This window comes from Neovison vison, chromosome 4 (genome assembly GCF_020171115.1).
Source record: "Neovison vison isolate M4711 chromosome 4, ASM_NN_V1, whole genome shotgun sequence".
In the NCBI taxonomy this organism is placed as follows: Eukaryota; Metazoa; Chordata; class Mammalia; order Carnivora; family Mustelidae; genus Neogale; species Neogale vison.
In genome coordinates this window covers 86,715,203-86,741,655 of record NC_058094.1, presented here as the reverse complement: position 1 = coordinate 86,741,655, position 26,453 = coordinate 86,715,203, and the positions used below count along the sequence as shown (strand labels likewise).

Genomic DNA, 26,453 nt, shown 5'->3' with positions numbered 1-26,453 from the left:
ATTAAAGCAAATCTTTTAGAAGGAAGTCAGATCAAGGACTTACCCAAATTACTAAATTTAGACTTCCAGCTAAATTCTTATTTTTAGAAGCACACTGCAAGTGAGCTATATATTTACATCATTAGAATAGCATAGCATGTAGCTGCTGCTCCTACCAGTCCTCCAAAAGCAAAGGCCAACTCCAGAAGTCCATTGGCTAATCGCTTACAACTGGGGTCTAGTGAAGGAAAATACTCTCGTTCATCTCCAGGTGCAATGCTTTTATAAACCAGGGAAAGAAGTTTTGTGCCAACAGAATGATGCTGATCTGCAGACTAAAATAAAGTGAACAATGAAACATCCAGCAGTAAGATATTTTATAGAAACACAAAATTTTACCTTTCATGAATTAAAGAAAAATCCATGTTCATAAACACTGATTACATTCTAATTGTCAGGAAAATGTTCACTCAACTTTGCTTTCTATGCTATATTTTTTCATTTATATTGCCTAGCCACAGAGGCACAATACCAGTTCATCCCTAAAGTTCTTCAAAAGACTGTTGGAAATATAAATGTCCTTCATTTTATATTTATAAATTTTTATATTTATATTCTAAGTTAACACATGTCTAGCACAAGTAATTCTTTAATACCCATTTCAGCACATTTCATACATACAGGATGTTTAAAACATTTACATATATACATATATATGTATATATATAGACTAATTAGCTTAATAAAGCTAAGAGAAAAGTGAAAAATTAATTGGCTGTGGTTACCTGAGATGGTAATACAACATGCAAAAAACCAGCTCTGTGAAGTTGTTTACAAGCTGACACAACAGACACCAGCTTGGCCCTGTCCACATAAGCATCAGGGCCGTATAGGTCAACAGCACAGAGCTCCTCAATGCTGCCATGTGAAAAAAAAAACAAAAACAAACGAGATGAGTGTTGATCTCACTAAACTAGCAGGATACAATGAAAAATTACGTGTGTTCTGTTATAAGTGTGTTCATTGACTAATTGACACTCAAATTCATTAAATGACCTTGGAAAGCAAACATGGGTTAACAATGAACATGGGGCCCATGAACTTATTGAGCCATGGAAATCAACATGGGGCTAAGCCACATCTGAGGCTTGCTTACCTTCAGGTACAGGTAAAGCATGTGTTAAATAGAGGATTTTCAAACAAATGATGAGATCCTTTAGGAAATGAGGCTATAGCAGAAACACACACAACTGCCAGACTATGTTACAATCTTAAATCCCAACACAACACTGATCCCAAGCATGATCTGAATGCCCACCTCCGTGCTGTTATTTTTTCCTTTAGGTGCATCTCCAGGGTGTCTTTGTATGGGGACTTCTTTAGTGCTTTTATTAGCTTCACACAAACATCGGGAAGATGATTCATAACTAGGACATCACCAATATTGAAACCTATGCTCGAGGGCTCACATAGGGTTTTCACCAAGAGTTTCATAAAGTTTTTGTTATTACATAAATCCTTCTCAAGGAGCTGTAAAAGATGATTTGGGAAAAAAAAAAAAAAAAGAAAGAAAGAAAGAACAAACAAACGAACATCTATTAGTCAGCACTTAGATTTTCAGCAGTGTAAGGTCCATGAAGCCGGGAATTTTTGCCTGGCTAGGGCTGGGGTTGGAAACTTCCTCTGTAAAGGGTTAGAAAATAAATATTTTAGGCTTTTTGGGTCCTATGGTCTCTGCTGCAACTGCTAAACTAATTGCCATTATAATGTGAAAGCAGCCACAGACAATACATGGACAAATGGGGTTGGATGAGTTCCAATGAAAACTTTACAAAAGCAGGCAGCAGGTGGGATTTGTCCTGTGGACCATGGTTTTGTGGCCCCTGGTTTAGAGAGATGTTGTATCTGCAGATAGGGCCTGACACACAGTAGATACTTAGTATGTATTAAATGGAAAGACTGACTAGACTTTGTTTATATAATAAGCCTGACAGATACATTTACAAGTAATGCATGTTTCCTAAGGCAAATGTTTGATCAATTGTAGCATAAAATGTGATATACAATAAAACATTTAGAAAAACTATTTTGCATTTAATTCACACAATAAGAATTTGAAATATATGAAAAATTTTATTACTTTCAAGAACACAGAACTCCTACAGCAATGGAAATTTCTAAGAAAGTCAAAACCACTTTTAATAGGTGTTGGAAAATATTTTTCCAGTACCAAATACTGATTCCAAACTAACAGAGCACCAGGAGTGACCTACCTTACAGCCTTCTGGGAAGGTGCTGAGCAGCACTGTGGTAAATTCCATAATCCGGACCACAATTGTGCATTTGCTATAATTATATCTTTCCTCCTCTTGTGGGCTATGTCTGTGACCTGTTGTCCCAGTGCCAAAGCACTTTTCTGCTGCCGTAATATCATGCATAGCAATGTTTTCTAAAAAGAAAGCCATTGCTTTCCAAAGTGAAGACTGTGTTTCAGTACCTAAAAAAAATTATACTCAATTATTAACATATGCTTCCTTCTAACTCCACTATGATAAATGTAAAATTCCTTCAGTATAGGCATAATATACTTTTAGTCAAAATTCAAACAGAAAAGGTTTAAAAAGTATGCACACCAATTTCTATCAAATGTTAAAAAAGCTCATATACTTTGATCCAGCATTGAAAATTTATCCAAATGAAATAATGGCAGAATTACAAAGATGTTGTATATATGGATGTTCACTTTAGCATTTTTTTTAATAATGAAGAAACAGAAACAACAGAAGTGTCCTTCAAAGGAGCCAAAGAGAAATTCTGGCAGTGGTCTTTTTATGGAAACAACTGCATTAACTCCCAAAAGGACTTTTTCATAAAACTCACATGTCTAAAAACATGAAGGTGCTGGTTCTCCCATGCCCCCATCCCTACTTCTCTCATGATTACCTCAGTCTTGCTTATGGAAGAGAGACAAAGCAAACTTCTCCTTTCCTCAGTCTTACCGCAGTTCTGTACCAGAGGGTAAAGACCTCCCAAACAAAGGGACAATCTTAGGAAGTGGTATACATGTTGAAAGAGTAAAGGTAATGACTAAGAAATGCTTTTATAGAGGTGCTTAGTAGTTCAGTCAGTTAAACGTCTGCCTTCAGCTTAGGTCATGTTCTCAGAGTCCTGGGATCAAGCCCTACAACAGGCTCCCTGTACAGCAAGGAGTCTGCTTCTCCCTCTCCCTCTGCTCCTCCTCCCGATCATGCTCTCTCCCTCAAATAAATAAAAATCTTAAAAATTTATTTTTTCAAAAACAAAAAGAAATTCTTTTATAAATCTGAGGGTTTCTGATTCTGTTTCCATAAAATTTAAGTTCATCAAAATGCCAACTTGACATATCATTAAAAATAATGTTGATGACAGATCACTATGTAGTCAAAGAAATGATTAAAAAAAAAATATTAAGAATTTCATTTTCAAACACCAAATACCCTTGAGTCCAGCAGAGCAGAGGCTATAAGACACATTCCAATTACAGATATGCTAAATGTGGAAAAACAAGGAGCATTTTAGCATTATTCAAATATGACACTTGTTTATTTGAACAAGTTATTTTTTAGTAATATCTATACAAAACAAAAATAGAATTCTAACCCTATAATTTTAAATTTTATGTGTAATAATTATTCAACAAAATTTTTATTATGTTTATCTTATAGTGGTAACAAACATAAAGTGCCCTAATAGCAAATGCAATAGTAATGCAACACAGAAGAAACCCGTGACATATAGACCATTTTGTTACATAGAATTATGAGTAAAAAGATAAGCATAAAAACAGAATACTTAGGATAAGAAAATGTCAGGGGTATGGAATGGTCAGAATTCAGGAACTTGCAAAATTTCCAGAAACTGTTAAAGAAACTGTTCAACCTGATGAAGTTAAATAAAAAACCTCTACAGTAAAAAAAAAAAAAAACAAAACAAAATAAAAAAAAATACAAAAAACGAACCTCTACAGTATTTAGGCTCCATTAAATATAAATATATTTTAAATTAACATATAATGTATTATTAGTCCCAAGGGTACAGGTCTGTGAATCGCCAGGGTTACACACTTTACAGCTCTCACCATAGCACATACCCTCCCCAATGTCCAAAACCCCACCACTCTCTCCCTCCACCCCCGCCCCCGGCAACCCTATCTTTGTTTTGTGAGATTAAGAGTCTTATGGTTTGTCTCCCTCCCAATCCCATCTTGTTTCATTTATTCTTTTCCTACCTCCCAAGCCCCGCACATTGCATCTCTACTTCCTTCTATCAGGGAGATCATTTGATAGTTGTCTTTCTGATTGACTTATTTCGCTAAGCATAATACCCTCTAGTTCGACCCACGTCGTCACAAATGGCAAGATTTCATTTCTTTTGATGGTTGCATAGTATTCCATTGTGTACACACACACACACACACACACACACACACACATACATACCACTTCTTTATCCATTCATCTGTTGATGGACATCTAGGTTCTTTCCATAGTTTGGCTATTGTAGACATTGCTGCTATAAACATTCGGGTGCACATGCCCCTTTGGATCACTACATTTATATCTTTAGGGTAAATACCCAGTAGTGCAACTGCTGGGTTGTAGCGTAGCTCTATTTTCAACTTTTTGAGGAACCTCCATGCTGTTTTCCTGAGTGGCTGCACCAGTTTGCATTCCCACCAACATGTAGGGGGGTTCCCCTTTCTCCACACCTTTGCCAGTATCTGTCGTTTCCTAACTTGTTCATTTTAGCCATTCTGACTGGTGTGAGGTGGTCTCTCATTGTGGTTTTGATTTGTATTTTCCTGATGCCGAGCGATGCAGAGCACTTTTTCATGTCTGTTGGCCATCCGGATGTCTTCTTTGCAGAAATATTTTTTCATGTCTTCTGCCCATTTCTTGATTGGATTATTTGTTCTTTGGGTGTTGAGTTTGGTAAGTCCTTTATAGATCTTGGATACTAGCCCTTTATCTGATATGTCGTTTGCAAATATCTTCTCCCATTCTATCAGTTGTCTTTTGGTTTTGTTTACTGTTTCCTTTGCTGTGCAAAAGCTTTTGATCTTGATAAAGTCCCAATAGTTCATTTTTGCCCTTGCTTCCCTTGCCTTTGGCAATGTTCCTAAGAAGAAGTGGCTGCAGTTGAGGTCGAAGAAGTTGCTGCCTGTGTTCTCCTCAAGGATTTTGATGGATTCCTTTCTCACATTGAGTTTTCATGCGTGGTGTCAGGAAATGGTCCAGTTTCATTCTTCTGCATGTGGCTGTCAAAATTTCCCAACACCATTTGTTGAAGAGACTGTCTTTTTTCCGTCGGACATTCTTTCCTGCTTTGTCGAAGATTAGTTGACCATAGAGTTGAGGGTCTTTTCCTGGGCTTTCTGTTCTTTTCCATTGATCTATGTGTCCATTTTTGTGCAAGTGCCATACTGTCTTGATGATGACAGCTTTGTAATAGAGCTTGAAGTCTGGAATTGTGACGCCATCAACTTTGGTTTTCTTTTTCAACATTCCTCTGGCTATTCAAGGTCTTTCCTGGTTCCACACAAATTTTAGGATTACTTGTTCCATTTCTTTGAAAAAAACAGATGGGATTTTGATAGGGATTGGATTAAATGTGTAGATTGCTTTAGGTAGCCTAGACACTTTCACAATATTTGTTCTTTCAATCCATGAGCATGGGACATTTTTCCATTTCTTTGTGTCTTCCTCAATTTCTTTCATGAGTACTTTAAATTTCCTGAGTATAGATTCTTTGCCTCTTTCGTTAGGTTTATTCCTAGGTATTCCCAGGTATATTATGGTTTTGGGTGCAACTGTAAATGGGATTGACTCCTTAATTTCTCTTTCTTCTGTCTTGTTGTTGGTGTAAAGAAATGCCACTGATTTCTGTGCATTGATTTTATGTCCTGAGACTTTTCTGAATTCCTGTACAAGTTCTAGCAGATTTGTACTGGAGTCTTTTGGGTTTTCCACATATAGTATCATATCACCTGCAAAGAGTGAGAGTTTGACTTCTTTGACAATTTGGATGTCTTTAATTTCTTTTTATTGTCTGATTGCTGAGGCTAGGACTTCTAGTACTACGTTGAATAGCAGTGGTGATAATGGACATCCCTGCCGTGTTCCTGACCTTAGCAGAAAAGCTCTCAGTTTTTCTCCATTGAGAATGATATTTGCTGTGGGTTTTTCATTGACGGCTTTGATGATATTTAGGTATGTGCCCTCTATCCCTACACTCTAAACAGTCTTGATTGGGAAAGGATACTGTACTTTGTCAAATGCTTTTTCAGCATCTACTGTATCATATGGTTCTTGTTCTTTCTTTTATTAATGTATTGTATTACATCAATTGATTTGCAGATGTTGAACCTGGAATAAATCCCGTGTGGTCATGGTGAATAATCCTTTAAATGTACTGTTGAATCCTATTGGCTAGTATTTTGGTGAGAATGTTTGCATTATGTTTATCGAGAATATCGGTCTGCAATTCTCTTTTTTGTTGGGATCCTTGTCTGGGTTTGGGATCAAGGTAATGCTGGCCTCATAAAATGAGTTTGGAAGTTTTCCTTCCATTTCTATTTTTTGGAATAGTTTCAAAAGAATAGGAATTAATTCTTCTTTAAATGTTTGGTAGAATTCCCCTGGGAAGCTGCCTGGCCCTGGGCTCTTGTTTTTTGGGAGATTTTTGATGACAGCTTCAATCTCCTTACTGGTTATGGGTCTGTTCTGGTGTTCTATTTCTTCCTGGTTCAGTTGTGGTAGTTTATATGTCTCTAAGAATGCATCCATTTCTTCGAGATATTCAAATTTGCTGGCATATAGTTGCTCATAATATGTTCTTACAATTATTTGTATTTCTTTGGTGTTGGTTGTGATCTCTCCGCATTCTTTCATGATTTTATTTATTTGGGTCCTTTCTCTTTTATTTTTGATAAGTGTGGCCAGGGGCTTATCAATCTTATTAATTCTTTCAAACAACCAGCTCCTAGTTTGGTTGATTTGTTCTACTGGTTTTTTTTGTTTGTTTGTTTCTATTTCATTGATTTCTGCTCTGATCTTTATTATTTCTCTTCTCCTGCAGGGTTTAGGCTTTCTTTGTTGTTCTTTCTCCTGCTCCATTAAGTGTAGTGTTGGGCTGTGTATTTGAGACCTTTCTTGTTTCTTGAGAAAGGCTTATACTGCTACATATTTTCCTCTTAAAACTGCCTTTGCTGTGTCCCACAGACTTTGAACTGTTTTCATTTTCAATTGTTTTCATGAATTTTTTCAATTCGTTTCAATTTTCTGGTTAACCCATTCATTCTTTAGAAGGATGCTGTTTAGTCTCCATGTATTTGGGTTCTTTCCACATTTCCTCTTGTGATTGAGCTCTAGCTTCAGAGCACTGTGGTCTGAAAATATGCAGAGAATGATCCCAATCTTTTGATACTGGTTGAGACCTGATTTAGGACCCAGAATATGATCTATTCTGGAGAATGTTCCATGTGCACTAGAGAAGAATGTGTATTCTGTTGCTTTGGGATAGAATGTTCTGAAAATATCTGTGATGTCCATCTGGTCCAGTGTGTCATTTAAGGCCTTTATTTCCTTGTTGATCTTTTGCTTGGATGATCTGTCCATTTCAGTGAGGGAAGTGTTAAAGTCCCCTACTATTATTGTATTATTATTGATGTGTTTCTTTGATTTTGTTACTAATTGGTTTATGTAGCTGGCTGCTCCCATGTTAGGGGCATAGATATTTACAATTGTTAGATCTTCTTGTTGGACTGACCCTTTGAGTATGATATAGTGTCCTTCCTCATCTCTTATTATAGTCTTTGGCTTAAAATCTAATTGATGTGATATAAGGACTGTAACCCCAGCTTATTTTTGACGTCTATTAACATGGTAAATTGTTTTCCACCCCCTCACTTTGAATCTGGAGGCGTCTTTGGGTCTAAAATGAGTTTCTTGTAGACAGCATATTGATGGGTTTTGGTTTTTTATCCATTCTGATACCCTGTGTCTTTTGATTGGGGCACTTAGCCCATTTACATTCAGGGTAACTATTGAGAGATATAAATTAAATGCCATTGTATTGTCTGTAAGGTGACTGTTACTGTATATTGACTCTGTTCCTTTCTGATCTACTACTTTTAGGGTCTCTCTTTGCTTAGAGGACCCCTTTCAATGGTTCCTGTAGAGCTGGTTTGGTGTTTACAAATTCTCTTAGTTTTTGTTTGTCCTGGAAGCTTTTTATCTCTCCTTCTATTTTCAATAATAGCCTAGCTGGATATAGTATTCTTGGCTGCATGTTTTTCTCATTTAGTATGCTGAATATATCTTGCCAGTTCTTTCTGGCCTGCCAGGCTCTGTGGATAGGTCTGTTGCCAATCTAATATTTTTACCATTGTATGTTACAGACTTCTTGTCCCAGGCTGCTTTTAGGATTTTCTCTTTGTCGCTAAGACTTGTAAGTTTTACTATTAGATGATGGGGTGTGGACCTATTATTGATTTGAAGGGGTTCTCTGTGCCTCCTGGATTTTGATGCTTGTTCCCTTTGCCATATTGGGGAAATTCTCTCCAATATACCTTCTGCTCCCCTCTCTCTTTCTTCTTCTTCTGGAATCCCAATTATTCTAATGTTGTTTCGTCTTACGGTATCACTTACCTCTCGAATTCTCCCCTCGTCGTCCAGGAGCTGTTTGTCCCTCTTTTGCTCAGCTTCTTTATTCTCTGTCACTTGGTCTTCTATATCGCTAATTCTTTCTTCTGCCTCATTTATCCTAGCAGTAAGAGCCTCCATTTTTTATTGTACTTCATTAATAGCTTTTTCGATTTCAACTTGGTTAGATTTTAGTTCTTTTATTTCTCCAGAAAGGGCTTTTATTTCTCCAGACAGCGTTTCTCTACTATCTTCCATGCCTTTTTCAAGTCCCGCTAGCACCTTGAGAATTATCATCCTGAACTCTAGATCTTTATCTATATATCTATTATTACCAATATCCATACTGATTAGGTCCCTGGCCTTCAGTACTGCCTCTTCTTCTTTTTTTTTTTTTTTTTTTGTGGAGAGTTTTTCCGCTTTATCATTTTATCCTGATAAGAATATATGAAGGAACGAATAAAATACTAAAAGGGTGCCAAAGACCCCAGTAAAATGTGCTTTAACCAAATCAGAAGAGACCCCAAATCATCAGGGAAAGAAAAGGGGTAAAAAGAAGTTCAGAATAAGTCAAGCAGAGAGAGTCAATTATCGTAAGGTTTCACTTATTTGTGGAGCATAACAAATAGCATGGAGGACAAGGGGTGTTAGAGAGGAGTAGGGAATTTGGGTAAATTGGAAGGGGAGGTGAACCGTGAGAGACTATGGACTCTGAAAAACAATCTGAGGGGTTTGAAGTGGCGGGGGGGTGGGAGTTTGGGGTACCAGGTGGTGGGTATTATAGAGGGCACGGCTTGCATGGAGCACTGGGTGTGGTGAAAAAATAATGAATACTGTTTTTCTGAAAATAAATAAATTAAAGAAAAAAAAATTTAAAAAATAAAGAAAAAATATAAAAAAGAAAAAAATATATGTATTCGACTGGTGAACAGAACAGGTCCACCCACTTAATTCTGGGAGTATTTTGGTCTCTTAGAAGAAACTACCTGTCCAGATTTCAAAGAATGAAAAACATATATAAGAGTAAACACAACGAAGGGATGGAATATGACTACAAAGATGAAAATTAAGAAAAAAATTACTTTTTGGGAGAATAAACAAAAAGAAAGTGGAGAGAATTTGCTCAGGCTGCAGATTAGAACAAAGCCCTGTGCTAGATTTAGGGTATATTTTGTTCTATTAGAAGAAGTTGTATCCCAAATTTTTTTAGAAGAAAAAAACCCTATGTGTATACAAAAAATAAAGTTAGATACTGGGGCGCCTGTGTGGCTAAGTGGGTTAAAGCCTCTGCCTGCGGCTCAGGTCGTGATCCCAGGGTTCTGGGATCAAGCCCCGCAATGGGCTCTCTGCTCAGCAGGGAGCCCGCTTCCTCCTCTCTCTCTGCCTGGCTCTCTGGGATCCCTGTCAAATAAATAAATAAAATCTAAAAAAAAAAAAAAAAAAGTTAGATACAATGAAGGACAAAATATGAGTATAACAAAGCTTCAAAAAAGATTTTTCTGAAGGTATTGTTAAGATAAACTAGTTAAAAAATGTTGAGAGGGTAAAAGTTAAAAAAAAAAATAGAAGAAAAAAATAAAATTACAAAAAATTAATTAACTTTGCAAGACTAAAAAATTCATGGGGAGAAAGCCATGAATTCCATGCTTTGCTTTCTCCTCCTCTGGAATTCCACTATTCTCCTTGGTAAGTGAACTTGGTTGTGGCAGAATTTCTTGTGGATCTTCTTGGGGAAGGACCTGTTGTAGTGATTCTCAAGTGTCTTTGCCTGAGGCAGAACTGCACCGCCCTTACCAGGGGCCAGGCTATGTAATCCACTCTGGTTGGCTTTCGGGAGCTTTTGTTCCCTGAACGCTTTCTGTAGAGTTCTAGAGGATGGGAATGAAAATGGCGGCCTCCCAATCTCCAGCCCAGAGGAGCTGAGAGCTTGGGGCTCTACTCCTCAGTGCGCCCTCGGAGTAAAGCACTCAATCACTCCTGTCTCCCTGGCCTCCGGCTGCGCTACGAGCTCATCCAGCCTGTGACCAAGTGTCTCTGTCTCTGGCACACAGCCCCACCTGAGTCTCCAAACCCCACAGATCCCTGCGCTCTTCCACGGGTGTCTCCCGATCTCACAGAGCAGTGGCTTCTGCCACAGATCACAATTTAAGGTAACCCCGAGTTGAAAGCTCTCTGTAGCCAGCTTCCCTGCTTTAATACCTGTGAGCTCTGCGACATTCAGACACCTCTAATCCTTCTGTGACCCTGCAGGACTGAGACCACGCTGTCCCCAGGTGGGTTTCACCCCGGAATAGTCTCTGGAGTGATGTCCCTCAGTGGTGCAGACTTTTAAAAGTTCTGATTTTGTGCTCTGTTGCTCCGCTGCTTGCCGGGAGCTGGCCTCTCCCCACAGCAGTCTAGCTTCCCGTCGCTTTGGATTCACTTCTCCACAGGTCCTACCTTTCAGAAAGTGGTCGATTTTCTGTTTCTAGAATTGTTACTCTTCTTCTCTTTGATCTATTGGATTTGTAGGTGTTTGGAACGGTTTGATAAGCTATCTAGCTAATCTCCTGCTACCTGATGTCATTTCAGCCTGCTAATTCTCCACCACCTTGACTCCCCCCTTAAAACATTTTTAAAGTAATTGCTAACAGTTTTATGTTAAAATGCCCACATTTATGATCTACTAGAAATTATAACTGAGAGCAACGAGGAATAGAAGGTACATTGTTTTTAATGTCCCCCACTCCTCACAAGGTTAATGAAAAGGTTGAAGACTGCTTAATTGTGACACCTTTGCTTAATTTAGTAATATGTGACTATTTAAATTAGCTTAAGGTACATTTACTGACATAAAAAGACATCCAATATGTTAAGTTTCTGTTTAAAAGTTAAGTTTCTTTTTAAAAAGCAAATTACAGTAAAGCATGCAATAACTGCACTATTATAAAATAAAAATTAAAATATTACATGCACCGAAAAAGTTAAGAAAAGTAAATGTTACACTTTGTGTTTTTCACTAGGTAATGCAATTAGGGGAGATGGTTTTACATATTTCCTATGCTTTTTTCTTGTTGAAATTTTCAAAATGATATATGAGATCTCATAAAACGACAAATTTAAGGTACTGTTTGCAAGTGAACTAACAGCACTCTGCTGTTAAAGTTTCAGAACTTATCTGACCTATCCTTTAAAATCCCATACTAGAATCATGCAGAATCCCATGCTAGAGAGTCAGATCTCGAAAGCATAAAATCTGTTTTCCTGAACCCCAGAGTGTGTGTACGCACATACATTATACATTCCCCACTATGTCTGGCTCCAACTTCTTCAAGTTAGAAGGACAACAAGATAGCCTGGTTCTTTCTCCCAAATTCCTGAAATACAGACTTCACTCTGATAGAATTAGAGACTGGTAGTTTCTTTAGTCAGCCACCACCAGAATGGATTCTCTGACTACATTGAAAATCATCTAAATGACAGAACATATCTAACAGGGAAGTTGTATGTCCAGCCCATGAGAGAGGATTTAGGTGAAACCCTTGAAGACTAAAACAGCCTGCTTAGACAACCTCGAAGCCTAGAGCAACTTATCTCTCAACTATGGTCTGCTTCAGATACTCTTTTCTAGGAGAGACACACCTTCCAGGAATCATATCCAACTTCCAAGGTCCCATTTAAGTCACTAGAAGGATGAAGTCTGCCATCTCCTTCTTCTAAGCATGGATTAAGGAGCACACAAAATACCCCACCCTGCATTCTATCCTCTATAAGCAACACTGTCATCATACTACAGTAAAAACATTAAGGAACAGAAAAATAGAAACATACTACTCAAAAACCATAGACTAAAATCACAGAACAGAGGCTCATGTCAGGAAGAATTCATTTACTTCATAAACTTTTTTTTAAGGATCTATTTGTTTATTTGAGAGAGGGAGAGAGAGAGAGAGCATGAGCAGGAGGGGCAGAGAATGTGAAGCAGATGCAGCATGGAGCATGGAGCCCAACATGGGGCTCAATCTCATAACCCTAAGATCAGACCCAAGATAAGACCAAGAGTCAGCTGTTAACTTACTGCACCACCTAACTGCCCCAAAAACATTTTTTTTTAAGATTTTTTTTTTTTTAGTAATCTTTGTGCCCAATGTGGGGCTTGAAATTACAACCCTGAGATCAAGAATTATATGCTCCGGATGCCTGGGTGACAGTTGGTTAAGCTCTGACCCTTGATTTCATTTGGCTCAGGTCATGATCTCAGGGTCATGAGATCAAGCCCTGCATCCAGCTCCACATTGAGTGTGGAGCCTACTTAAGATTCTTTCTCTCCCTCTCTGCCTTTCTCTCTCTCTCCTTTCCTCTCTGTTTTTCTACCCTTCCCCACCCTGCTTGCACACTCTCTCTCTTAAAAAAAAAAAAAAAAAAAAAAAGAGTTGCATGCTCTATCCACTGGGCCAGCCGGGCACTCAGGAAGAACTCTTTTAATGTGTTATATGCAAATGAAAACCTCAAAAGGTTATTTGATAAAAGGGTCATCAAGAACCTGTAAACAGGGTGCAAAAGTATAGACTTTCGGCAGGTTTCTGTGGCCTCAGTGCTGTCATGTATACCAGAACCCTGCCCTCACTATGAGCTTCAAGAATGCAAGGACTAAATTAATTCTCCTTGCTATCGCCTTTGTTTCTGTGATTCTGAGACAGTGGTGCCAGTCTAGTCAAACACCGTTCTTTTGCCCAGAATGACTGGGCAAATGACTGCCCAGAATGACTCCAGGTGGAACTGGACCACAGTAATGTGTAGGTTTTACCTACCTAGGACCTCAGATGCCTCAAGGGTTTTCTCTTCAATGAATGTGTTGTAGCATTCCAAAGCCGCCAGAAGCATGTCCATCCACTGCAACACAGCTCTCAAGCTGAACGGCCCTTGCAGATGGAAGAGGGTAGGCTGAGCAAGAATGCCTGACAGCCGATCACAATCTCCTCCTCCCCCCTCAAATATGTTTATGAGAAAGGAAGTATCTTTGTTCTTGAGAATATCTTTCAGCCATAAAGAAGGGGATGTGTTGCCTTAAAAAAGAAACAAGATTAAAACACACATATAAATAACTTTCACATAATTAAAATTAATCTAATCATAGAAATAGCATCCCCCAATAGTAAAAAAAATAAGAATTAAAAGTCTGATATGTTAACAAACATAATCAGACCAGAACAAGACTGGTAATATCACAGTATTTCACATATAGTTTCCATAAGAGTCCCATATAAAGTACTTACCAGAGCAGCACCATTTCTGAATAAGGGATAATCTGCTTTTCAAAAGACACTTTTCCCTTAGGTATTAATCATTTTCTAAAGAAAAAACACTGAATTGTATTTTGTATGCTCTGAACTCAGGGACTCTCAAAAGGTCAAATCATCCTGATTCTAAAGAAGTTAGAGAAGAATGCAAAACACTAATGTATTTCTGATGTAGTAAAAAGAAATAGTTTTCCTACTGTGTTAAAATATCAGCACTATATAAGTAAAAGATTTAATGTCATCTTTTCCAGTTTGCTTTAGAGAGCACTATTACACATCCATTATTTTCACTAAATAAAGAATAAAAATATTATTTAAGTTCTATCGTGAATGTTAGCTGAGTCCTAGAAGAGAAAAAAAGGACAGAGAGACAGGTGTAGAGAAAGAAGATGATAAAAGGGAACATGGGGACCAAGAAACAGGCCTGGGAAATCACATTTGGATTGCAGGGAACTGTCCCAAATCCCTGCCTCCTTCTCACTCTCCTCCTCTGAACAATGGTTGCTGTCACCATGGCTTTCTGTCCAACATGAGCCTCAGCAGTCCGAAGTCCCTGACACATGTTGTAGGGAAATGTCTGTACTTGTCATTATGGCCCACTGATCTGGGTGTTGCCTAGCACCCCCAACAATAGTGTGCATTCAGGACACATGACTTCTGATCTAAAGAGACACATCACATTGTCCCTTAAAAACCACTGGGGGTGGCCCCTTTGTGGCTCAGTAGGATAAGTGTCTGACTCTTGATTTTGGCACAGGTCATGATCTCAGGGTTGTGGGATCGAAAGACTCCCCGTGTTGGGCTCCACACTGGATGTGAAGCCTATTTAAAATTCTCTCTTCCTCCACCGCTCCCACCCCTTCTTAAAGACAAAATAAATAACACACAAACACAAACCACTGAAGGCAGCGGTGTTTTCAACTAAGACATAGAAGCAGCTCACATGTCCATCAACTGATGGGTGGATAAGGAAGATGTGGTATAAATATTACTCAGACATAAAAAAAGAGTGAAATCTTGCCATTTACAATTACATAGATAGAGCTAGAGAGCATTATGCTAGGCAAGTAAGTCAGAAAAAGACAAACACCATATGATTTCACTTATAGGTGAAATTTAAGAAACAAACAAAAAAAAAACCAGGGGAGCCTAGGTAGCTCCATCCGTTTAAATGTTTGCCTTTAGCTCAGATCAAGATCCTTGGGTCCTGGGATCGAGTCCGTTGGGCTCCCTGCTCAGTGGGGTCTGCTTCTCCCTCTGCCTCTACCCTGCTTATGCTCTCTCTCAAATAAATAAAATCTTAAAACAAACAAACATATGGGGGCAAAAAGAGGGAAACCAAGGAACAGACTCTTAACTATGAAGAACAAATTGATGGTTACCAGACAGGAGTGGGGTTGGAAGGATCAGTTAAACTGGTGGTGGGGATTAGGAGTGTACTCGACATGATGACCAAAAGATAATATACAGAAGTATTGCATTAGTATATTGGATACCTGAAACTAATATGACACTGTATGTTAACTAACAGGAATTAAAATAAAAAACCTAGGAAAAAAAAAAGAAACCACTGGGGGAAAAGATAGCAGAGAGAAAGGTGGATGCAACATTGGAAGGCAGAGAGAGAAGCATAGTGAAGAAATGTTCATTCCTTTTATACAAAGTTTATTTTGGCAGCAGGGCTAGGTGCACCTACTACTTGGCATCCTTTGTGTAACAGAAATTCTGAGAAGCAGAGCTCTACTTATCTCATTGAAAATATTCGAGGTCTCTATTGTAGGCAACTGAGAAGAACAATAGAAATGTCTGGGTCAGTCAAGCTGACATCACTAGAAATTGCATGTGCTGCAGGAGAGTCAGAGATCCAACTGGGAGGGAGGTAACGTCTGCCAACTAGTAGTTCCACCCATATAATATCTGGGTCACAGTTTCGTTTAACAATAAGGAAAACATGCCGCATGCTTCCACCCTATCCAACCTTCATGGACTTTATAAGCATGTTGTAAGAATGACAACGTGTAAGACTAACTTTATTAACTAAAAGCAATAAGCAAATATAAAATACTAGTGGTGTTTTTTAAATAATACTCTACATTAAAAATCCAAATACACATTACCACTATATATATAAAATCATAGTAGACAAAATATAGATAAATATTTCTAATACAATTGCAATATATGCTTTATAAATCTATAGCATATAACATCGTAACACATTCCATAACATAACACAATATAGAATCTTCTAAGTTTTATAACTATACCAAATAATTGTTACCTCTTCTTCTATGAGAAAAAAGCCCCAAAGTGATATACCACCCTATTTTCTAAAAAGAAATGGCTCTTCCTCATGTTTTGTAGTGTACCATGACCTTTCTTATCCAGACACCATAACACCATCTTGGTTCTGGACTCTTGCAACGTGCATTCCACAGGGGGAAGACAGGGCCTCAGTCTGCCCTGAGGCAAGTTTCCCCACACCTACACTACCAAATCTTGGTCTGGACTTAGTGGAGAATATAGAACATTTATTCCTATACTAAAATTTTCAGTAATTATTTCAAGTCTATAAGACTAGTGTAATGGCTTAGTGCAATAGTTACTAAAAAGAGCATAGGTTCACTGATTTCCTTTAATATCACAAAAATCTGAAATTATTCAGATTTAGCAGTTTAGCGATTTCTTATTAATCACATGGTGAAATAAAACAACTGCATTATTTCACTATTTACTGAATATCATGTTAACAACTGGTTATCCAACCCTTCTTCATTTCCTTTAAATGAGATAAAAAAGCAAAAAGGTAGTAAAACAAAACAAAAAAAATACTGAAAAATCCTAAATTTGCTTCCTCTATATTGTTTGACATCAAAATAGAATTTTATTCTTTCCTTCTATAAATCTTTGAGAAATGTATACTCCATAGTTTATCCTTTGTCATACAACTGATCTATAATGATTATTGAACATCTTATTTTTTTATTAGGAACATATTATTTGTTACATTCATCTAAATAAAGTTACACTTTAAATAAATACACATCTCTTTTACTACTGGTAAAAGCAAAACCCATAATTTATAGGACATAAAGATCACAATACCTGGCAATAAAGGAACAAATTTATAAAAGAGTTCTATAGATTTATGTCGACATTCTGTTTGGGGCCTCCCACAGTGGGCTAACAGCCATTGGACCACATCCAGTAAACACAATGATGCTGCAGGTGGAAATCCTCTAAATAGAGATAACACACTGTATTTAATAAGTGCCCAACATTTAGCATTTGGCTGACCCAAGAATCTAGAAACCATAAATTCAAATTTGTCACACTAATACATGTAGAAACTTCATCAAAAGGCATTCAATTTACTTTTAGTGTATTATCATCACTAGTAGGTCCTAAATGCTGCTTACCTTCATTTTTTTTTTTTTAACTTGAGGGAAAAGTTAAAAAACATTTCTTAAATCAACAGTACCAATATTTTCATGTTTCCTTTTCAATGTACCTTAAAACAGAGGGGGATTTGAAATCTAAAGCAGTGTTTCTCAAACTGTGGTCCCCGATCCAGCTCCATCAATATTATCTGTAAACTTGGCAAAAAGTGCAAATTCTTGCCCCCCCGAGACCTACTAGAAGATTCTGCGGGCAGAAACCAGGAACCTGTGTTTTAACAAGACCTTCAGGTAATTCGGATGCATGTTTCAGTTTGAGAACTAGTGATCTAGAGAGGTCAAAAGTTAACAACAGGATCTGAAGGAAGCAATTTGAAAAAAAAAAAAAAAGACCCAGAAAAAATATTAATATCCAATTTACATGTGCTAATGCTTCTGCAGAGTAGTAGCAGCCACCAGATTCCCCAGACACCCTGCACAGATCTGGAGGGGTTGATGCATGGCACACCCCATCCTTTTGGAGAATGAGACCTTGCTAGAATGGAATTAACAGTGAAGACTGGAAACCACTGGTTAGTAAGCCAGCCTTGGCTTTGGGTAGCTTCATTTCATAATTCTGTAATCCCATGACTGTCGAAATACTACTATTTCAATATTTCAGTTTTTATATTTCAAATTTACTCCATAATAGTTCGTGCATTCTCTAGTCAAATAATTCCACATCAAATTTATATTCAAAATTAGTGCAGATAAAATAAATGTCTGTTATAAATTTATACCTTAAACTAAGCATTTTCAAATACAAAGTTTTTTAGTGTCCTAGAAAAGCCCTATTTCCATGCTTTCCTTGTTTAGAAAATTAATTTTTTATGCTGCCACACATTCCTTTCTAATTCTCTTTTACTAACTGAGAATTAGTTTTGTTGGGGAAGGAAAAAAAAGCAAGCAATATCACCTACCGTGGCCTACGTCGCTTTTTTACTTTGTTTAAAGATACATGCTTCTTTTCAATGATACGCCTTAGGTGATCAATGGCATCACAACATTGTTGAAGTGTACCTGTTCTCAAGTATAAAAATACATTTCCAAAAGGAGACATATAGCTGATTACTATTAATAAAATGGCATTATAAGTTTATTGACCTAGTTTTTTAACTAAAAAGGTAATTTTACAATAGAGTTAATATTGTTTCATCTCTCAGAATACAAATTGTATAAATAATTTACATTGTCCCAAAACAAAAACAAAACCTACATTTAAGATTGCAGGATAGTAGAGTGCACATGCACAAACACACTCACAGCAATACTGCACCTAATGAGAAACTGCTCCCAGCTAGCCAAAGTACAGCCTCACATAAGGGATTTGAGGTGGAAGAGATTCTACGGGCATCACAAAACTCACAGACCGGGCCCATCCTATTTATCTTAATTTAAGGCTATTAGTAAAGGGGCATAAATTCCCTGACCTCCCCTTCTTCTTATGTAAGTTAAGCCATATGATAGCTTAATAATACAGCTATTGTAGAAGAACCAAAGTAAATTAGTAAAACCATCCACAGACATCCCGGGTTATTTAGGAAAGGAGCCTTAGAGAACTTGAGTTCTGTAACCAAGAATAAGTTCTTTCTATGCTTTGAAAATGTGGCACTGACTTTTAAGAGTTAAGTTTCACTTGTTGAAAAAATTCATCTATATAAGCTGTCAAGATAAGGCAATTTTAAACTCTTTGATGACAAGAGCTAAATTTTAAGCATTTTTACCCATTATAGGTTACCAACATGAAGGATAATAAAGCTCAACTTGTCTTTTGAAAAAATAAACAAAATAGATTCTAGATAAGTGAAAACAGTTCTGCTACACATAGCTATGTGACCTAGATCAGTCACTTATATTCTCTGGGTAAGATGTCTAAGACGACTTTCAGCCCAGAAATTCCAGGATGTTCATAATACCTGCTGGACAGAATGTAACTGTAAAGATGACCATTTATTACTCTCTTAGCCACTTTAAGTCTATTTCTGACTTATTATTTTGTATTATTTCTTAATTATGGTCGAAACAGCTTTATCACAATCTTGTAATGAGATCTATTTTCCACGTTTCAAGCTGGCATCAGTGAGACATTGGCACATCTCAGTGGTTACTGCACCCAGCTTTCTTTACATGGTACAATTGTACATTCTCACATTTCACATCATCTGTGAAAGTGGCTGGTTTTCATTGGAGCTGCACAATAAAAACGTCCCACCTGTCCTGGACAGGATCTCTGACAAGCCAGGGGTCAACTCAGTGGCCACCAAGGGCACACCCTGGAAAATCTGTGGGCCTTCAGAGGAGGTGGGCATTAAAGAGGTACCAGAGGGGAATATCTCCCCTTCACACTTATCACGCTAAATGGGAGACGGGAGAAAAAACGCTACTTTATGAGAGAACTATTTGAGGCTTAACCTCTGAGTAGAAAAGCTCTTAGAGATTTGTCAGACAAACAGAATTGGTGTGCAAACAAATAGCTCAGATAAGACCTACCTAAAGATTTCTCATCTGCATGTGCTATGGCCAGACTTTCCAGATATGTAACCAAAGCTTCAAACACAAACTGTTCTACCAGAGACTCTTCTTCCCTGTAAAATAAAGAATACTGAACCTCTCCTAGAAAAACAATAAAGCAGGAGTGATAAGGGAAAAAAGTAATGTTATCAAAGAATACATAAATTTGTTTTTAAAAAAATGGCTCAAATGTTTTGAAACATAAAACAACCTAAAATACTTCTGTGAAGAAGAAAACTTCCTCAAGAGCAGACCAAAAACTACATAAAATAAAAGAGGCAACCCTGGCTTTTTCTCTGCACACAAGGACCCTTCCATCTGTAGAACTACTCACAGCACATAACCTCAGAACCACTGTTCTAACCACACTTCTACACACCTCATTAAAATTAATAGAAAAGAAGGTCTCATACCACATCCACATTCTTTCAAAATAAAAGAATTTCAAGTGCTCTCACATTATCCAAAAGTCATCAATAGTAAACATGAAGCCTTTTACAAAAGCACATCAGGCAAATGAAAGTAAATAATTCAATTAACAGTGTCTGTGGACCATGGATGGGTGAAGGGCAGAGGGCAGACATTTCCCTCAAAAATCTGCTCTTTAGTAACACTGGACACTAAATGATTAAGTATAAAATGACAGGGCGAGGCACTAAGTCTCAGAGGAGATCACAGAAAAGTACGAGTTGGAAGTTCTACTTGTGTGATGAAGTGCTGGGTCACTGCATGCCCCACTGGGAAGGAGCGCATTCCTGGAACAAACAGAACTGGAGTGAAGTGCTCAGGACGGAGAGCACTTAGAACAAGAATTAGTTCGTCCTAATCAATCAATTAATTCATTAATTAAACATGGTCCTAGTTTCTTTTTTTAAGTTTGAATCCTAGGAGGGGCAGGGCCTGTCAGAGTTCCACAAGCTCCACCTCTCCCCTAGTGTCACACACCATGATCTGACAGTAAAAATAAAGGACATTACTGATAAATGTGTCGTAGAGACAAAGACATGGAGGCAAGATTAAAAAAAAAAAACACAGGAGACAGAGAGCAAACCGGCAAAGCTAGAAGAAAAGGTTCATTTAGAAGAGCAGTTTGTGATGAGACTGCAAAAGTTGGGGAAAGGGGTCTTGAAAGGCCAGGCTGAGTATAATAGTTTTTAGCTTACGTTATTAACACCAACTAAAGAAGGTTAAGTAGAGAAATGACATAACAAAACGATGCCCTAGAACTGTTCTTCCAAAGAAAGGTGTACAAAACAGTTCGTTAGCATGCAGAAAGGAAACAACAAATCTTGTTTTATATTATTTAACATGCAAGATCTCAAAAAATTTATCTCTCCTGCCCCTTTTCCCAAAATCCCAAAAGATTTATTGTTGATCCAATAAATCAACAGTATCCAAAAAGGAAGACACGAGACAAAAAGGAAACAAATTATCAAACACAGGGAAGAAGTACAGGGGACAACCAAGAGGAGAGGCAAGGAGACCCAGACATGACAGGTGAGTAAGCACCCAAGAAAGAGGCTTGTTAACAGAGGTTTCTGCCAAAACACCACAGTATGGATTTTTCAACTTATACAGAAGATGTCCCAAATTCCTCTCTTAACTTGGCCTACTATGATCAGGTACTTAAAGTTCTTCTCCTGTCCATGTTCAACCTGGATCAGCTAACAGTGCTCATTTATACCACAAGAGAATTTTGCTTTGACATGCTCCTGACACATGGAGGTGGACCAATGGGAACTAAGATTCAGAAGTTAAAGGGCAGTCCACACTCTTAAACAATATTTCTCACAGATGTCAGTGTGGTCTATTTCACACCATTCTGGAGTCCTCTGCTTCCCCAAATTAACATGAACCTTGTCACTCGAATTCTTTGGAATGGGCTCCTGTAAACTTTCATGGAAGCTGATACCAGTCTCAGTATCCTCTCAGGAAACTCCACCTAACCGTGAAAACACTGACATTTACTGCTTTCCAAAATCCAAAGTATGTCACTTAGGGTATAAACATACAAAGGGAAACAAAAAAGACAGACAAAGGAATAAGTAACATAAAGGAAAAATGATTAGTTCAGAGAAGAGGAAGGTCTGAAATACTGAAAATACTCCATTATTTAACATAGGTAGTGAGTATACAAAAACTTTTTTTACTATTAAATAAACTACACAGTTGTTTTTTTTTAACCTGAGGCATACTTGACATAATATTATATTAATTTCAGGAGTACACATAACAACTCTGTATTTGTATACATTATAATATGATCACCACAGTAAGTCTAGTTAACGTTGAGCACAATACAGTTACAAAATTTTTTTCCTTGTGATATGAACATTTAAAATCAACTGTCCTAGCAACTTTTAAATACGTAATAGAGTATTATTAACTATGGTCACCATACTTATAGGCGTACCTTATAGGTACATGTGTACCTTATAGGCACACCTCAAAGATATATCGAGTTTGGTTCCAGGTGACCAAAATAAAGCAATTATCTCAACAAGGGGAGTGAAGTGAATTTTTTGGTTCCCCAGGGCATATAAAAGTTATGTTTACATTACACTGTATATTAAGTGCACAACAGTATTATGTCTACAAAATGTATATACCTTAATTAAAAATACTTCACTGCTAAAAAATACCATCTTCTGAGCTTTCAGCAAGTCATAATCATTTTGCTGGTGGAGCGTTTTGCTTTGATATTGATGGCTGGTATTGAATGATTAGGTTTGTGGCTGCTCAAGGTTGGGTGGCTGTGACAATTTCTTCAAATAAGACAACAGAGAAGTTTGCTGCATAGATCAACTCTTCCTTTCAGATCCTATTTCTCCATAGCATGTGATGCTATTTGGTAGCATTTCACCCACACCAGAATCTCTTTCAAAACTGAAATCAATCCTCTCAAACCCCACCACTATTTTACCAACTAAGTTTATACAGTATTCTAAATCCTTTATTGTCATTTCAACAATCTTCACAGAATCTTCACCATAAGTAGACTCCATCTCAAGAAACCACTTTCTTTGCTCATCCACAAGAAGCAACTCATCCACTGAAGTTTTGTCATGAGATTGCATTAATTCAGTCACACCTTCAGGCTTCACTTCTGATTCTGGCTCTCTTGCTCTTTTCACCACATCTGCAGTTACTCCCTCCACCGAAGTCTGAAACCCCTCAAAGTCATCCATGAGGTTAGAATCAACTTCTTCCAAACCGCTGTAAATGTTGATGTTTTGACCTCCTCCCATGAATCATGAACTTTCTTAATGGTGTTTAGAATGGTGAATCCTTTCCAGGTTTTCAATTTACTTTGCCTAGATTCATCAGAGGAATCACTCTCTATGGCATTTATAGCCTTATGAAATGTATGACTTAAATAAGGAGACCCGAAAGCCAAAATTTCTCTTTGACCCATTAACTGCAGAATGGATATTGTGTTAGCAGGCATGAAAACAAATCATCTTATGGAATCTTTCCATCAGAGCTTTTGGGTGACCAGATGCATTGTCACCAAGCAGTAATATTTTGAAAGGAATCTTTGTTTCTAAGCAGTAGTTCTCAACAGTGAGCTTAAAATATTCAATAAACCAGGTTGTAAACAGATGTGCTATCATCCAGGCTTTGTTGTTCCATTTAGAGTACAGGCAGAGTAAATTCAGCACAATTCTGAAGGGCTGTAGGATTTTCAGAATGGTAAATCAGCACTGGCTTTAACTTAGTCACCAGCTACATTAGCCTCTAACAGGAGAGTCAGACTGTCCTTTGAATCTTTGAAGTAAGGCACTGACTTCTCTCTAGCTATGAAAGCACTAGCTGGATTATTCTTCCAGAAGAAGGCTGTGTCACCTACACTGAAAATCTGTTGCTTAGTGTAGGCACCTTCATTAATTATCTTAGCTAGATCTTCTAGATAACTTGTTACAGCTTCTACATCAGCAGTTGCTGCTTTATCTTGTACTTTAATGTTATGAAGACGGTTTCTTTCCTTAAACCTCATGGATCCTCTGCTAGCCTGAGACTTTCTTCTGCACCTTCCTTACCTCTCACTGCATAAAGCTGAAGAGAGTTAGGGCCTTGCTCTGGATTAGGCTTTGGCTTAAGGGAGTTTTATGGGTGGTCTGATCTTTTACCCAGACCACTACAATTTTCTTCATATCAGCAATGAGTCTGTCTCACTTCCTTTTCAACCATGTGTTCACTGGAGTGTCAGCTTTAATTTCCTTCAAGAACTTCTCCTTGGCATTCACTACTTGTCTTACTGATATAAGAGGCCTAGCTTTTGTCCTATCTTGGCCTTTGCTATGCCTTCTGCACTAAGCTTAATCATTTCTAGCTTTTGATTTAAACTGAGAGATGTGTAACTTTTTCTTTCACTGTAACACTAAGAGGCCATTTAGGGTTATTAGTTGGCCTAATTTAAACATTGGTGTGTCTCAGCGAATAGGGAGCCAGAGGAGAAGGAGACAGGTGAAGAGCCAGTCAGTGGACACTCAAACACAAACAACATTTATCAATTAAGTTCACTGTCTTATATGAGAGCGGATCATGGCACCCCAAAACAATTACAATAGTTACGTCAAAGATCAGCATCAGAGGGGGTCCTGGGTGGCTCAGCTGTTAAGCATCTACCTTCGGCTCAGGTCATGATTCTAGGGTTCTGGAACTGAGCCATGCATTGGGCTCCCTACTCAGCAGGAAGCCTACTTCTCCCTCTCCCACTCCTGCTGCTTGTGATCCCTCTCTCACTGTGTTTCTCTGTCAAATAAATAAAATCTTAAAAAAAAAAAAAAAAGATCACCATCAGAGATCACTATGCGAAATACAGGAATAATGAAAAAGTTTGAAATAATGTAAGAATTATCAAAACATGACTTAGAGGTACAAAGTGAGTAAATGTTTCAAAAGCAGTGCCAACAGACCTACTCAAAGTCAGTAAGTAAAAAATGCAGTATCGGTGAAGAGCAATAAAGACAGGCACAATAAGGGGCGCCTGGGTGGCTCAGTCAGTTAAGCATCTGCCTTCAGCTCAAGTCATGATCCCAGAATCCTGGGATCGAGGCCTTCGATCAAGTCCCACATCAGGCTCCTTGCTCAGTGGGAAGTCTGCTTCTCCCTCTGCCCCCAGCCCAATCTTAAAAAAAAAAAAAAAAAAAAAAAGGTGAACCATGAGAGACTATGGACTCTGAAAAACAATCTGAGGGGTTTGAAGTGGCGGGGGGGGGGGGTGGGAGGTTGGGGTACCAGGTGGTGGGTATTATAGAGGGCACGGCTTGCATGGAGCACTGGGTGTGGTGAAAAAATAATGAATACTGTTTTTCTGAAAATAAATAAATTGGAAAAAAAAAACAAAAATAAATAAACAAGAAAAAAAAAAAGAAGCACAATAAAATGAGGCATGTCTGTACAACCCTACAATTATTTATTTCATAACTGGAAATTTGTACCTTTTGACCCATTTTGCCTATCCCTCTTCCCAGCCTCTGGCAACCACCAATCTATTCTATCTATGAATTTACCTTTTTATTTTTATTTTTTTTAAAGATTTCACAAATAAGACCATAGGTATTTGTCTTTCTTTGACTTATTTTACCTAACATAATGCCCTCAAGGCCCATCTATTTTTTTCATAGATGGCATGATTTCATTCTTTTTTTTATGGTGGAGTAATACTGCATTGTATACATATACCACATTTCCTTTATCCATTCCTCCACTGATGGACACTTTCCATATCTTGGCTATTTTATTTTATTTTATTTTATTATTTTTTTTTAAGATTTTATTTATTTATTTGAGAGAGAGAGACAGTGAGAGAGAGCATGAGCGAGGAGAAGGTCAGAGAGCGAAGCAGACTCCCCATGGAGCTGGGAGCCTGATGTGGGACTCGATCCCGGGACTCCAGGATCACGCCCTGAGCCGAAGGCAGTCGTCCAACCAACTGAGCCACCCAGGCGTCCCAATCTTGGCTATTTTAAATAATGCTGCAATAATCATAGGTGTACATATATCTTTCTGAATGTTTCATTTCCTTTGGATAAATACCCAGAAGTGGAATTGCTTAATCAAGCAATTGCTTGATCATATGGTACTTTTGCTTTAAATTAGTGAGAAACCTCCATATTTTCCATACTAGCTGTGGCAATTTATCAGCAGTACATTCCTATCAGCAGTACACAAGGATTCCCCTTTTTCTACATCCCTGCCAACATTCGGTATTTCTTATCTTTTTCATAGTAGCCATTCTAACAGGCATGAGGTTATATCTCCCTGTGGTTTTGATTTGCATTTCCCTGATGACTAGTGATACTGATCACCTTTTGTCACCTTTTCATTTTATTGATGGTTTCCTATGCTATGCAGGAGCTTTTAGTTGACACAGTCCCAGATAACTTATTTTTGCTTTTGGAGTTAGAACCAAAACATCATTGCCAAAACTGATGTCAAACACCTTACCATCTATGTTTTCTTCCAGGAGTTTTATGGTTTCAGGTCTTATATTCAGTCTTTAATACATTTTGAGTTAATTTTTGTGTATGGTACAAGATACTAGTCTAGTTTCATTCTTT

At 37.8% G+C, this 26,453-nt stretch overlaps 1 protein-coding gene across 4 annotated transcripts in view; it reads right to left on the bottom strand.

The window, feature by feature from the left end:
• Positions 1-26,453, bottom strand: part of PRKDC (protein kinase, DNA-activated, catalytic subunit) — a 241,144-nt gene that overhangs the window by 153,431 nt on the left and 61,260 nt on the right. For all 4 annotated transcript variants that reach the window (XM_044245625.1, XM_044245626.1, XM_044245629.1 and 1 more), the window contains 8 exons: positions 19,867-19,961; positions 18,297-18,396; positions 17,045-17,178; positions 13,451-13,705; positions 2,253-2,476; positions 1,298-1,509; positions 765-897; positions 156-314 (listed from right to left, as the gene is read on the bottom strand). In XM_044245625.1, coding sequence (XP_044101560.1) covers positions 156-314; positions 765-897; positions 1,298-1,509; positions 2,253-2,476; positions 13,451-13,705; positions 17,045-17,178; positions 18,297-18,396; positions 19,867-19,961 — 1,312 coding nt within the window. The remainder of the gene's footprint in view (positions 1-155; positions 315-764; positions 898-1,297; positions 1,510-2,252; positions 2,477-13,450; positions 13,706-17,044; positions 17,179-18,296; positions 18,397-19,866; positions 19,962-26,453) is intronic.